General features: G+C 39.1%; 1 protein-coding gene across 3 annotated transcripts in view; it reads left to right on the forward strand.

Moving 5' to 3' along the window:
• The window catches only part of LZTS1 (leucine zipper tumor suppressor 1), a 50955-nt gene extending 47106 nt beyond the window's left edge, over window positions 1-3849 (forward strand). For all 3 annotated transcript variants that reach the window (XM_087969988.1, XM_087969987.1, XM_026671358.2), the window contains exon 4: window positions 1141-3849. In XM_087969988.1, the coding sequence (XP_087826114.1) occupies window positions 1141-1809 (669 nt within the window). In that variant the 3' untranslated portion in view covers window positions 1810-3849. The remainder of the gene's footprint in view (window positions 1-1140) is intronic.
• The last annotated feature ends 12284 nt before the right edge of the window (window positions 3850-16133 follow it).

Raw genomic sequence — 16133 nt, forward strand, 5'->3', positions numbered from 1 at the left:
CTCTTGCCACAGCCGTTCCCTCGCACCTCTTCGTCTTACAGTGATCCTGGGAGGAGGGGGGTCTTCAAGATCTCTCCAACCAACCCCCAACGACCATCTGGGCATCTCAGCTGGGGTTTCTTCCAGAGTCAGGTTGGCCAGTAGGTCAGCAGCCGGCATCTCTGGTAGTAGCATCGGCTGCCCCTCCGCAGCTCCCTGGTCATCTTCATCGCTGGCTGGAGACAATATGAGATGAAACCCCCTCGGAAGAAAAGTTGCTGTTTTCTCCGGGTGGGTTGATGTTGAGTTTCGAAATAATGTCAGACTGTGCTCCCTCTAAATCCCAAGAAAAAAATACTCAGACTCCATGGTGTAGAGCAGAATTATTCTTTTACTGGAAGATAAAGTGGAAACGACAGAGCCAATTCCGAAACTAAGAAATTGGCGGGTAGAACACATATACAAAGGAATAGAATTGCTCCCACCCCCCAAAGTTCAGATGATTCTTCCAATTAAAACTTCTGAATATGATCATGTGGTCATCTCCAGGTGGTGATGAGGCTATTGTCAGTTGACCTTGACATATTTTGATAAAAGTTCGCAGTTGCGCAAAAAGGGACAGAGACTAGCGAAGAAATGGAAAGTTAAAGAAAAGAATCCCCCCTCCCCTTGCTAACCCAGCAAAGGAATGCAAAACACCTCCTGCCTTCTTCCCTCCAAGATTCCCCCCTCCCACCGTTTCATGACAGCCGAAAGAAGTAAATTAGCATAGCAGCAGATATGCAATAGTTAGAAGACAGAATATACTTTTTAGGAAGAATTCTTGAGGCTGACATCTGCAGTGATATTTTAGATAAAAGTGAAACAAATTGGAAGTTTCCTTTGAATGATTTTTTTCTAGCATGAGCAATCTATGTTTCTTTCTCTGATTTTAGAGACCTTCTCATGCAATGAGATTGTTCCCTCAGCTGCCTGCGAGGATAGTTTCATCTTCATGATTGATCCATGAAGAGAAGCAGTCTTTGACCTGAAATAAAGATACTCTATACTTAGCACCACCCATTTTGCTGTGTGCAGCAGACTGAATTGCAATACAATCTAGATCTCTGGCAGGTGGATATCTGGATGTGATCCTGATTCTAGTCTTATGTTTCCTAATAGGTTTGTCAGAAGTCCGGTGAGATATCGCTCCTGAAACAGCAACTGAAAGAATCCCAGACAGAGCTGAACAGCAAGACCAATGAGGTCCTCAATCTGAAGGCTCAGATGAAGGACCTCCGGGCCAAGATGGAACTGTTGGAGATTAAAATTCATGATTTGGAGGATTCGTTGCATGCCAAAGCCATGGAACTAGAGGTATGTGAGAATGAACTCCAACATAAGAAGAATGAGTCAGAGCTACTAAGGGAGAAAGTGAACTTGCTGGAACAGGAGATTGCAGAGTTGAGAACTGAACTGACCATCCTCAGGGAGGAGATGAAATGTGGTGTGGTTTCCATGGGCCTTGAGAAAAGCCTAATGGAGGATGCCCAAGTCCTGTGGAGGGAAATAGAGAAGCTAAAAAAAGAACTGCAGGAGGAACAGGACAGCAACAAGCAGATCACAGTCAGCTTTCAGCAAGAACGACAAACCTGGAAGGAGGAGAAAGAGAAAGTGATCCAGTACCAGAAGCAGCTGCAGCAAAGCTACCTTCATTTGTACAAAAGAAATCAAAACCTGGAGAAGATGCTTCAGCAGCTGGCTGCTGGGGAGGATGGTAAAGACCCCTTAGATCTTGATCTCCATGGAACTGATGTCCCTTATGAGGACATTATTGCCACTGAAATCTGAATCTGAAGGGTGCTGTGTTTTCCTGCCCACTGCCGAAAGATCTGACTTGGGGTTATGTGTAACTTCACAGAGCATTTTTAATGTAGGTCCTTCTCTGGCCAGAACAAGTCATTGGCCATTGTCCAGGCATTTTCACCCCCAACTTCTGTACCCAGGTGTACCTGACTACTGTTGTAGGGCAACCCACTGAGAAAAGGGAACAGAAGAATTCCCAACTGACTTTTTCTGTCATGGCATAATCCAACATAGGAGCAGCTTTGGTAGAAAAGATGCAAGAACCTCTGAGCCATTAATAATATGAGATAAGACCTGTTTGTATTCTAAGACTCTCTTAATTCCCCCATGAGAGGACTCTTAATTCCCCCATGAGAGCATACCCATTAGACTGGTAAGGAAGTTAAGACTAGTTAAGGACTTGCACATCCAGCAAGAGTTGGTCATCATGGTCCTCAAAGGTAACCAGTCATTCCATCTTTGCTGAACATGGTGTGTTCTACTGGAATATTTAAGCATCAGATGGAACAGATAATAGCATTGTACCATCATTTGTCTGTGAAAGATCTGCCTCCTTCAGAAATGATGGGCTAATATTCTAGAGTCCTGAAAGCCATAATTTGTCAGTCAACCACTGGATCTTCCTCATCCTTTACCCTTCTTTTAGCATTTGCCTCCCTTTCTGAATAAGCTGAACTTTGGGAGAGGTATATTTTTATTTATTGTGTGAGTGCACATGTCTATAATGGAGATGGGAATTGGATTTTGAAATGCCCTTGTGTTTTTGAACAGGTATGTTCAAACTTGTTTATTTAAAATGTGAATATTTGTATCTATGTATTATTGTTTTGCAAATATCTGGCATTTATTTTTCCACATTACCTATTTTGACCTGAAATATATTGGGTCTTCTAAACCCATTGTGTCTATAGATATTACTGGAAATATAGATTTGCCTCAAAGTGATGCTTTCTTTAGAAACAAGCTAGCTCCCATTCCGTGTTTTAAAAATCAAAACCTTTTTTAAAAAGTAAATGAGGTCATGCAAAGAGCTTGGATGGAACCAAGGAGTATACTGTATTGGCAGGCATTTAACTTTATATATTTAAAACATACATCTTGCAAAAAATCAACACCAGTTCAAAGCAGCCAACAACAACACTAAAACTATTAGTAAACAATTTTCAAATACCACCTCTCCCCCAAAATAAGACCCTTATTTTCTTTTCGGCCACAAAATAAGCACCAGGTCTTATTTTCGGGGGATGTATTACTTGCTCACCTAGGACCACTGCAGCCACACCTCCCTGTCATGCCACTGCCCAACTTCTGCAGCCGCTCGCAGCCAGATCTGTGGCTTGTTGTGCCAGTGCCGCTGCTCATGGCAGGAGGCAGTGGGGTGCATTGTACTGTTGAATTGTGGAATTCTTCCATGAGCTGTGGCACCGGCTCAATGAGCCTTGCGGTGTTTTGCAATGTGCCATATGGAGTCAGGCCGTGAGCCGCTGCAAGTGGTTGCAGAAGAAGTTGTGCAGTGGTGTGAGAGGTGTCAGAGCATGAGAAATCTGACTGCAGCACTCCTAAGGTAAGCAGGTGCAGGGAATATAGGGCAGCTCCATCTCACCGTCACCCTACCTTGATTTTTATGCCTGCACTTTGTCCCACCTTGTACAACCAGAAGGTGGGTGGGGGGCTTAACTGGGGGTTATTTTTGGAGTAGGGCTTATAGTAGGCAAAGGTGTGAAAATTGAGCTAGGGCTTGTTTTGGGGGGGGCGTCAGTCGTATTTTCAGGGAACAATGTCAATTCTTATTATATTGAGGGATTAAGAGAACTGTAGAGAAATGATTAAAAGAAGAAACATCAGTAAAATTGTTATAACTACAGTAAAACAATAATATATGAATAGACTGTCTTACTAAAAAGAAAAGTTTATTTCTTACTTCTAGAAGTTTTAAAGGGGTGACCAGGAATAAGGTCCTGTTCTCTATCAATTTTGAAACTGCTACTATACGTGGTAAACCCTAATAAACAAGTATTTATTTGACTCTGTGTTCAATATTTTTGGATACTTAAGACTCCCTACCTTCAGCCCCAAAACAAAATAGCCAGGAAGATAATTTTGAAAAATAGTTATCTTGACACCTGATTTCTGTTTAGGTAGTTGACTTTCTCCTTCCCACTGAGGAGAAATGTTCCTTGTAGAATTAATAAAGGTCTTCACAGTTATTTGATCTAAAACTAAAAGAGATTGAAAATATGGCTACCATCCTATGCCTTGCCAATGACAGCTTAAGAAAGCAGAACAGCAAAGGACTTGTGTCAGGTAGCTACTAAAGGGCAGCCAAATTATTTTGGCTCCTGACACAAAAAAGAACCTTGTTAGTATTATGATAATAATACAACCCCCTCCCCCATTGTAACTATTTTAGATGCTAGTGTGACATCAGAAATGGACCATCCCACCACCATGTCATGCTGTTGCACAACAACATTCCTTGTGACCTTTAGAGAAACCTGCCATGAAACATCATTTACAATAAAATCCCATGTCAAAAATAGAAATGCAAAAAGGGAAAAGAAAAATCTGGCTTCAAACAAAGAGAAATTAACAGAGTTCAGAACTTAAATAGCAATAGCTTTTTTACTGCCACCTGAAAAGATGCATGGTTGAGTTATTTTGATCCTGAAAAAAATATGTACAAAGCCACATTTCAAATGTTATAATCTATTGTCAGGACATGATTTTCATGCAGAAGGTCTCAAGCTTCAAATTCAATCCCTGGTATTTTATGGTAGGACTTATAGACATCTCTTTGAAATGCAGTCCTTGAGAGAAATACAGAATTGTGGGGCACTGGTTTAGCTTGGTGGATTTAACTTGTCTGTATAGTGAGGAAACACAATAAGCATCCTTTTGTAGAGATTTCAAAACATTAGTTGACTACCCAATTCTTTTCTACTGTTCCTGTGAAATAGTATATGACGCAAACAGCAGCACCCCCAATCCTATTCATATTCAGGAGATTCTCACATTCTCAAAATCTTGCCTTAACTAACATTGTATTGGGTGAACAAGGCCTAAAGCATTTTTCACTTTGTTCTCTGTACCTTTTGAACTTTGAGAAACTCAAAGTTCCAAAATGCTGGAGAATTTCCAAAATGTCAGAATGTATGACTTTCTTCCATTCAGCGAGAATACATGTATGCATCTTGGATTTGTTTTTGCAAATCTTTTGTCCTGCATGCAACCAGCATCCCTGGGACTTGCCCAAGTGACTAAGAATCCTGTTTCTTTATGTAGTTAAAAACTGCGAAACAGTCTTGTGTCACTGCATATTAAGTCTTAACATTTGTCATCCCCCTGCCTGCCAATCAGCTAATTGGGTTTGTGCACATATGTTTCTGATTAGCAAAATTTGCATTGTTAATTGCAGTTTTAAACCCCAGCCCTGTCCCTGGTGGAATACCCGGTGGTGCCCAGGGAGTTAATTATTTCTGAATGGGAGGGAGTCTGGATGATAGTAGTCATTTTCCTGCTGAGCTGATAAAAGTTCTCCATTCTGTTTGCTCTTCCACTTATTTTCCATTGGGGCAGGAACCCAGCTGTTGATAGGCACAGTTAAAAGGAGATGTTGTTTTTTCCACAAATAATCTATTGGGTGAAAAGTTTCACCTTCTGTGGTGAACTGTTTGGGGATAGTGAAGAAAAATTGGATATCACTTTTAATTGTAAGAAGAAGTGTTAGCTGGTGCCCTGCCCACCAATCTGATTTTGTCAGTAAACATATATTAAAGCCCTTAGCACAGATCCAAATTTTAGAAAACCTTCATGTAGCCAATAAAGTTTACTTTCTTGTCTCTGTCTTCAAATTCTGTCAACAAACTCAAGTCTTTGCTTCTCCAGACTCCAAGTCAAACCCCAAGAAATCTCTGCTAACCTGGTATCAAGATTCATTAGAATCCTCTATTTGGAGAACATATTGTCTCTTAATCTTTGTTAAGTTGTAAAGCAGGGTATACATCTTTATTAAGGAAGGGAATGGGTTATTTAGTGGACTTTGCAAAAAAAGGGGGAGCTGTATGGACTGCAGCTACATAACATTCATTTCTACAGTGGATTTTCTTTCTTGTGCAGAATTACTTATCTCTAAACAAGACAGATATGTCAGTTTGTATGACCCAATAAATAGTATAAATTTGCCTGTCACATTTTAACCTAACCTGGCGTGTAGAGCTAGGCTGTGTCATTATTCAACACTACAGTGGATTGCGTATACTCAGTAAATTGGGACAATGACTTATTTTTGGATTGCTCTTCCTTGGGAAGCATTCTAGAGCAATGTACCCACCCCTCACCCTTAAAACAGTTTCAATCTGACACTGCTATCAATACATCTAAAAGACAGTAAACAGCAAAACTTGAAACAAGATTCATATTTTCAAAACTGTTTGAACAGACAGAGACCTATAATTGAGCAATTGAGACCTATATATAATTTCTTTGGTGGGTCTTAAATTCTCATTTGAGAAGATGGAATCAGCCATACATCTTCAGGACTGGCATCTATGAGAAGGGTCCCACCTTTGATTGTCCTGGTACAAATCAATGTTATGAGCAGAACTTCTTCAGCTGGTCTTACTGCATGATATGGAGAAATACTTGAGTTCTAAGACAATAAACCATGGATAACTATAGACAAGCATGTTAGGGGAAATATAACCGATAAGCCTTAGATAAACGTAGACATTCAATTGTCTGGATGATGTGCTGGCCCAAAATAAAGTAGAGCCACCCAAATTGTGAGAAATCACATTTATGTTTTCCATCACTTGCATGAAATTAGGTCACCTGGTCTTCACCAGACCAGCCAACTGTGTGTATATTTGTCCATAATGAGGTGTTGTCTGCATCAGTGACTATTTTCTTTAGGAAAAAATCTGGTTCATTGGGTCAAAGCAGTTGTCATCTCTTATATCAGGGGTCTTCAAAGTTGACAGCTTTAAGACTTTTGGACTTCAACTCCCAGAATTCCTCCTCCAGTCATGTTAGCTCAGGAATTCTGAGAGTTGAAGTCCACAAGTCTTAAACTTGCCAAGTTTGAAGACCCTTGTCTTACATTCTGTAGACTGCTACAAAACAGATTTGTGAACTTACCTTGAGTTTGAGGCATTCTACTAATAACAGGTCATATCCTTAAATATAGTGGCTAGTTCACACAGCACAGTAAACGTATTTACTGAATTAATCAGTTTACTAGGTTTGTATCTTATACTAAATCAAACCAACCAGAAGATTTTAACTGGTTCAGATAAAGATTTAACTGCTGTACAGGTGAAATTCAACATATTAGAATATCGTGCAAAAGTTCATTTTTCAGTAATGCAACTTAAAAGGTGAAAATAATATATGAGATAGACTCATTACATGCAAAGCAAGATAGTTCAAGCCATGATTTGTCATAATTGTGATGATTATGGCTTACAGCTCATGAAATCCCGAAATCCACAATCTCAGAAAATTAGAATATTACATGCAATCAATAAAACAAGGATTGTACATAGAACAATATCAGACCTCTGAAAAGTATAAGCATGCATATGTACTCAGTACTTGGTTTGGGCCCCTTTTGCAGCAATTACTGCCTCAATGCGGCGTGGCGTGGAAGCTATCAGCCTGTGGCACTGCTGAGAAGTTATGGAAGACCAGGCTGCTTCAATAGCGGCCTTCAGCTCTTCTGCATTGTTCGGTCTCATGTCTCTCATCTTTCTCTTGGCAATGCCTCATAGATTCTCTATGGGGTTCAGGTCAGATGAGTTTGCTGGCCAATCAAGCACAGTAATCCCATGGTCATTGAACCAGGTTTTGGTGGTTTTGGCAGTGTGGGCAGGTGCCAAGTCCTGCTGGAAAATGAAATCAGCATCCCCATAAAGCTTGTCTGTGGAAGGAAGCATGAAGTGCTCCAAAATCTGGTAGACAGCTGCGTTGACCCTGGACTTAGTGAAGCACAGTGGACCAACACTAGCAGATGACATGGCTCCCCAAATCAACACAGACTGGAAACTTCACACTGGACTTCAAGCATCTTGCAGTGTGTACCTCTCCATTCTTCCTCTTTTGAGATGCAAAAGTTGCTCTCATCAGAAAAGAGGACTTTAGACCACTGCGCAACAGACCAATTCTGTTTTTCTTTAGCCCAGGTAAGACGCTTCTGACGTTTGTTGTTCAGGAGCAGCTTGACAAGAGGAATACAACATTTGAAGCCCATATCCAGGATCCGTCTGTGTGGTGGCTCTTGATGCACTGCCTCCAGCCTCAGTCCACTCCTTGTGAAAGTCCCCAGCCCTTTTGAATGGCTTTTTCCTGACAATCCTCTCCAGGCTGCGGTCATCCCTGCTGCTTGTGAACCTTTTTCTTCCACACTTTTCCCTTCCACATAATTTTCTATTAATGTGCTTTGATACAGCACTTTGGGAAAATCCAACTTCATTTGCAATTACCTTTTGAGTCTTTCCCTTCTTATGGAGGGTGTCAATGATGGTTTTCTGCACAACTGTCAGGTCAGCAGTCTTTCCCATGATTGTGATTCCTACTGAACCAGACTGAGAGACCATTTAAAGGCTCAGGAACCCTTTGCAGGTGTTATGGCTTCATTAGCTGATTAGAGTGGGACACTTTGAGCCTAGAATATTGAACCTTTTCACAATATTCTAATTTTCTGAGATTGTGGATTTGGAGTTTTCATGAGCTGTAAGCCATAATCATCTCAATTATGACACATCACGGCTTGAACCATCTTGCTTTGCATGTAATGAGTCTATCTCGTATATTATGTTCACCTTTTAAGTTGCATTACTGAAATAAATGAACTTTTGCACGATATTCTAATTTTTTTAGTTTCACCTGTATTTGCACAGGACAGTATGCTTGGTTAATTTTAAGCTTGGTTACATGTATGTGGTGATGGCTTAGCAAATTGAATTTGTCAAATCTGATAACATGATGTTATGAACTTGAGATATAATGCAACCTGGATTTTGAAAAAGTAAATAACTTCAGCCTTAGAAGTGGAAAAGTGCTAATAGACACCAAAAGATGACAAATGAATGAGAATTTTAAAAATTAATGTCTGGTAGAGAGTCTAGATCTCTGTTTGCTTCATGGTGCTAACACAAGGGCATGGGAAAATATGCAGGATAATATGTAAACTCAATCCCTGAAGACATATGTGGACACATCCATGATATTTTCTTGACATGATATGGAAGTGATTGGCGAAGTAGAGTGGAATTTCAACTCTACTCCATACCATTGAGATTTCCACATGAACACCTAATTCTGTAGGTACTACTCACTGAGGCCACTTCAAAGAGAACTGAACCCTTTCCTTATCCTCCAATACTCTACAAACCCCATCCTCTAGTTTCTTTCCATCATTCTTGTCCTTAGTCCCAGACTGGAATTTTGATAGTTTCCCACATTTGCATTAGCATGGCAGATAATAAAACAGGCCCACAAATTTGCTACCAACATGGCAGTGGACAAAGATCTCTACCTATCCATTGGCTTCTTCTGGATACATAATTAGTAATTATTACTTAATAATTATGACAAACATCATCTAACACATTCTACATCATGGAGTCAATCAATTGAGCCTCTTCCTTTGGATGTCATATAATAATTCCAGAATCTGGTCAGCAAACCAGCTGGATTTCTTCTATTTATCCATCTAAACAATTAATTGCCCAAGTTCACACAATTTTGCTAAACCATAATTTATTTTAAACATGCTTTGTTGACAGTTGCAAGAGCTGGGTCATAAAACACACTAAGATTAGGATTCATTGAGTAACCACAGTAGTTGGGCCCCTGCAATGTAAATCACAGTGGCTGGATTCATATCATATAATCTGTTTGCAAAAAATGGGCAAGCCATATTGTGGGTTGCTGTGGTCTAGTTCATCTAATTTAGCCAGACTGCTCTTTTTGCAATATGGAAAATGTCAGGAATTGGTGGCCACTGATCTAGACCAAAGATTCCCAACCCTTGGGCTGCAGCCTACTACTGGTCCATGGCCTATTAAGAACCGGGCCGCGCGAGCGATGGCCTGGTGTGTGCAACTCAACTTGTGCAAATTGAGCTCAGCGCACTGGGCCACTGCTCATGCAAGTCAAGTTACACTTGCACCAGCCCACTCTTTGCATGGCCCAGTTCCCCTTTTTCCCCCACCCAGGACGCCAAGTGCAAAGGTTGGGGACCACTGATCTGGACAGAAGCAACAAAATATGCAAAATTTGCTTGGATGTGGCAAGAGGGCAATGATGCCCAGTGGCAGAAAAATAGGATGGCCAGAAAGCTCCAAAATTGGCCATGGACCTTCCACAGATCATAGACTTCATGGATGTCTAATGACATCTCCATCTGCTTCTTGTTTTGCTTCCTTTCGTGGGAGGTTACATGGTACTAAAGGCAAATAATTCACCACAGTAGCTCTTAAGGAAGCCACTCAGCTTTCCATGACTTTGTTCCAGTCCTCTGAAGCATTAGGGGGCGCATCTCATGAGCCATATGGACCCCTCCCCATTTAATGTGACAGTGACTGCTACCTTTGCAGAAATATTGTGTTTGATTCGTGACGATATGTATTGCTAGCATGTCACTTGCTTGCCTTGTTCCACTATGTGTGGGAGAAATCACCATTTAGGCTATACACAGTACTGTTCTTCTCATCATACTGTCTTTTCTTCAATATATATATATATATTGCTGGTTTTTTGTGTATTAAAATGTAATTTCTGGTGAGCAATGTAAATGGACTCATGTTTTTTATGCATAAATAAATATGTAAAAATCAGAGTCAAGATGTTGGAAAGATGTTCCATCCATTGAATTGGAATAGACCCTATGCTTATATGCCAGGATAATCTGTTTGCCTAATTATCTCATCTTCTACACCAGGGATCCCCAACCTTTTCGACGCCGCGGCCCGGTTCCGGCGTCAGCTGGGCGCCGCGGCCCGGTTCCGGCGTCAGCTGGCGCCGCCATCTTTTTGACGAAAAATCACTTCCGGTGACATCACCGAAGTGATTTTAATCAAAAATAGCGGCGCCAGCGCTCAGTGAGCTTTTCGGGTAGAAATGGCTTTCTACCGGAAAAGCTCACCAAGCTGGCGCCGCCATCTTTTTGACAAAAAATTGCTTTTTTACCAAAAAGATGGCGGCGCCAGCAACCAGCGCCCGGTAAGGCTTGTTCCGCGGCCGGTACCGGTCCGCGGACCGGCGGTTGGGGACCCCTGTTCTACACGACAGCATGAAGGACAAGGAAGACATGAAGGAACAGGAATTAACATATTAAGTGTGAATGGGAAATGGAAACCTAGCAAGACATTATGGCTTGGCAAGGGAAAGTACAGTACAAGTCTAGCAAGCTCTTCTAATAAGACTGAAAGTGACAAAAGCTTTAGATATCTCCTCCTCCTCCCCCTTCCTCTCCCATACTTTAGTTGCTCAGATTCCTCATTTATTGCAGATAACTTATGCCTACACACACAGGCTCCTTCATTTAATTCTTTCTGTCCTGCAGAAACTATCACTCAGCACAAAAAGAAACTTCACACTAAATAAAGCAAGGAGCCCATCTGCTACCTATAAAACCATTATGGGATAAATGAGCAAACTGTTTCAAGAATGTTGGGAAACCTTTGCACAAAGATTACCTGCTACTGTGTTGGGCTATTACTGCCTCGACAATATGATGAGTGGGGAGTAACCTAATTTCTCTTCTTCATTTTTTTCTGGTTGTTTTTTTTTCAAATCAGACTGGAAGAATCCTTGGAGAACAGAGGGAACAGTAGTATTTTACCTCTGGCCAATTTATAGGGAAATAAGCCCTGGATGAACCAGAATAATTTCATTATTTAAACAAACCAATGAACAAAAATCCCAGTATCTTATTCAGGGATCTGTTCAATATCTAAATGAAGATGTGATTCAGATCAATTTCACCTTATGCTCTTCAGACTTCAATTCTCATTATTTCTAACCAGCATAGCTAAGAAACCAAGCCTTGGGTTTCTTTTTATTGGTGGCTAAACACTTAATTTCTTAAGCTAAATTTTAATTCACCTGAGTTTCAGCCCTTGAGTATCACTAAGTGACTCTAGTCTAGAACAAGCAAGAGCTGAATAAGTTTCTTGGGTGAGAAGTGAAACATCCTGCAGGAAAAACAAAGTCCAGTTGCCTCTTGAAAAAGCACTTTGGGACAACCATGACCTGGCTGACTGAGAATCTCCATAGACATTTAGGACAAGCAAGGCATTCTTGCTCTCTCACTAAAGCAGGAGCATGGCTTGCATTTACTTCTCCCATTTGGTGGTTGGTGGGTTTGTTTGTTTAGTTTTTGACATTCATCATGCATACTTGCATGAGCATAAATGCATCATGTGCCACAGCTGCCTGTCACACACACTTGCATGGTGCTTAGACCCTATCATTGTCTTTCTCCTCAGTCTTAATGATAGGCATCCAAGTATTTAGCAGCCTTTATAGAAGTGAGAGGTAACCCAATTAGACAAGCATGATCAAAATCAACAGGCCCATTTTCCTATTGTGAGAGCTCTCTGGTTAGCACTGATTTTTAAATGGTGACATATGTATCATAGCTTAGGACAGAGTTCCCCAACCTTTCTGGGTTGGTAGCCTGGAGAAAGAAGGGTAGGTGGGAAAGAGGATGGTTTTGTGGGAGAGGCAGGTGAGCAACCATTACTCACACAAATAGAGCCATGAGCACGTGTGATGCTTGCCTGAATGGGACCGCAAGCACTCATGTGTGGGGCTGCAAGCACCTGCGACATGAGTGCAAGTGAAGGCCAGTTGTGAAGAGGCTACGGACTGGTAGTGGACCGTGGCCTACAGATTGGGGACACCTGGCCTAGGAGGTGATATAGAAGTGGAGAGGGAGGACAGGTCTATACAGTTCTAAAGAAAGTCTAGATTCCTGAGAAGCAGCAGATCATTTTTCCTCCACTGGCATCATTTGAGCAAGGAATAAATTGTCGCAATGAGATCCAAAAAGTTCAGAGGTGTTCAGAGCTACCAGAAGCAATTTCTTCCAGATTTCAAGACTGATTAGGGACACTTTCACATAACCAAGTTTTCTGTTATTTATTCCCAAGATGGGTATGAGCTCTTCTGTTTGTAACTGTGTACAAGTAGTCATTGACTTATGTTCACAATTGAGCCCAAAATTTCATCACTGCAGTCATTAAGTTACTGACACAGTTGTTAAGTGAATCTGGCTTCCCCATTGACTTTGGTTGTTAGAAGGTTGCAAAAGGCCTTGGGACACTACAATCATCATAAACACATGCCAGTTACCAAGTGTCTGAATTTTGATCACGTGAACGTGGGAATGCCACAATGGCTGTAAGTATAAAAAACAGTCCTAAGTCACTGTTTTCAATGCTGTTGTAACTTCAAATGGTCACTAAATGAATGGTTGTAAATGGAAGACTACCTGTACTGTAATCTAGTAAACCTAAGGGTGAAATTGACTAGAAACTCCCCTCTCAGAAGGCTTGCCTTTACTGCATTTATGCTTTTATATGGCTTGTCAGTTTCAGAGAAAGCAATTGCCTTGAACTGGAAGTTCCATATCCATGGAAACCATGATTATATCAAAGATTGTTGTTCACTTGGAATCTCCTGGTCCTACTAGTTGATAATCAGGGGCAAAATCAGGTTTGCACTGTTACACAGTGCAAAATACTTCAAGTTTGATGCTAGTCTTTTTCCAGCATTATTTTGATTTGTTTTCCATCTATGGTTAAAGTTTTTGCTGATATTGGAGTGATGAGATAAAGATAGCATTGTATGAATTAGCTCCAGACTTATTAATTTCTTACCCTTTGCTCTGCTCCCCTGTTCCTGCTGCACTGTGGACTGTAAAAAGATTAGAAACATATAAACATATAAACTGCATATAAAGAAAACTTGTATAAAATATTTTATGGATGGCATTTCTCACCAACAAAATTGGCAAAGATGTTTAAAGACATGCCCGCTAAATGTTGGAAGTGTAACCAGACACCTGGTTCATATTATCATAATGTGGTGGACATGTCCAAAGGCAAAAAAATGCCCAAAGGCAAAAAATATTGGACAAAAATACTTACTTAGTTGGAAAAAATGATAAAGCAGCATATAGATTTGAAACCAGAAATATTTTTGTCAAGCTACCAGAAAAGTATGACAAAAGAAATATGTATTTGATTTTACATGTACTAACTGCAGCCAGAATTCTATTTGCAAAGCAATGGAAAAGCGAAGAAATCCCGACAGATGAGAGTGTAATTAAAATATTAGAATGTGCAGAAATTGACAGATTAATGCTTACAATTAAGGAAAAAGAAAGAATTGGATATTTCTTGACATGGTATTTATTTTACCAATGGTTAGATAATAAAAACAGAAGTTAGAAACATGGGGATACAAAAAGGACTAATGTTATAAAGAAGATTTGTTAAAGTAGATAGGTATATTATTATTATTATTATTATTATTATTATTATTATTATTATTATTATTATTATTATTATTATTATTATTATTTATTTATTTATTTATTTATTTATTGTTGTTGTTGTTGAATTAATATCAATGTGATGAATATTATTGTAAACATTTTGATTATGATTTCCTAAAAATATTTGAATCCAGACAACACACTGTTTGATTGAAATTGAATTTTTACATGTTAGACAAATAAAACAAATTTTAAAAAAGATTAGAAATATGTCCTTTAATTAACAGCCCACCATCTCAAAAGAATCCCAAAACAAAGCAATGTTTGGAGAAAGCTTTTTTAAAAAGTAGCCTGGATGTGCCTCATAATATTCCAAAGTATCAGTAATTATTCTCATATTATCTTTAATTTATCTCTTTGGCAGAAATCTATTTTGATCAGGATGGATAAAGTTATTTAAATATCTTTTCAGTCTTTCTGCCAAAATTGAAGCAAAGATTTTAGAGTCCAAGTTTAATAGGGATATAGGTCTATAGTTTTTAACTTGCTGTGGGTCTGTATCTTCCTTCGGTATAAGTGTAATGTATGCTTCTGACCATGTTTTGGGTATTCTCTTCTTTGAAATAATTTCATTCATAACTTCTAGTAATTGAAGATTCAGTGTTTCCTGAAATGTCTTATAGAATTCCACTGGCAACCCATCTGGACCTGGTGCTTTTCCAGTGTTTTGTTTTTTAAAGCTTCTGTTAGTTCCATCATTGTTATGTTGCCTTCTAACATTATTTCAATGTCTTTGGGTATCTGGGGTAGATTCACTTTCTGTAAATATTGCTTAATTCTTTCTTCTTGAATATTCTCTTGATAATACAATTTTCCATAATAATCTTGTATATTTTTCTTCTTCTCTGCATTTCCATAGCAGACATGTCCTTGTTCATCTGTTAGTTGGTTTATCCTTCTTGATTCTCTTTCCTGTCTCAATTTATAAGCTAACCATCTGCCTGGTTTGTTTGCATCTTCGAAATAATTCTGTTTAGCATTTTTAATTTTTTGTGCTAATTCCTCTTTTTCCATTAGTCCCATTTTATGTTTAGTTATGTCCATTTTAATTTTAATATCTTTTTTTGTGGAAATTTCTGTAACTCTTTTTCCAGTTTTATATTCATCTTCCAGTGTTTTAAAAGTTTTTTTCTGTTTTATATTTCTTTTTCTTGTATAGTCTATTATCAAACCTCTTGTGTAGGCCTTCATCATGTCCCAGAGATTCTGTAAAGATGTATCCTCTTTTTTATTTTCTTTATACAAGAAAACCAATGCTCTCTCAATTTTCTGTTTTTAAAGTCTTTTTCCTTTAATATATTATTTAAAGTCCATCTAGATCTCCTCTTTTGTCATTTCCATGTAACAATCATTGGATTGTGATCTGCCCAAGTACTTGTTTCTATTTCAATTTCTTGTATGTTAGAAAATAATTCTGTTGAAATCCATATCATATCTATTCTAGACCATGATGTATGTCTATTTTTTTTGAAACAAATTTTATTGATTTTGAAGACAAACAAACCATAGTTAACCTTTAAATACATAAATCCTCCATTATTAACTTTACAAGTCAAATAAAATATTATTTTATACAACATCATTCTGTTTTTCACCATTTCAATATCATCTTCATTCCTCTCTGTCTTGTTTAACATTATTCTCATCCAACATTCCTCCGAGGTTTTATTAATTCTCAAAGAAAACATAGACACACAAAACACAAAAACATAAAAACTTCTTTTAAGAAAGTAGTTTGGCCCCA

This window comes from Notechis scutatus, chromosome 7, assembly GCF_049901735.1.
Source record: "Notechis scutatus isolate UNSWTSFEM ecotype Mainland chromosome 7, rNotScu1.2, whole genome shotgun sequence".
NCBI classification, from domain to species: Eukaryota; Metazoa; Chordata; class Lepidosauria; order Squamata; family Elapidae; genus Notechis; species Notechis scutatus.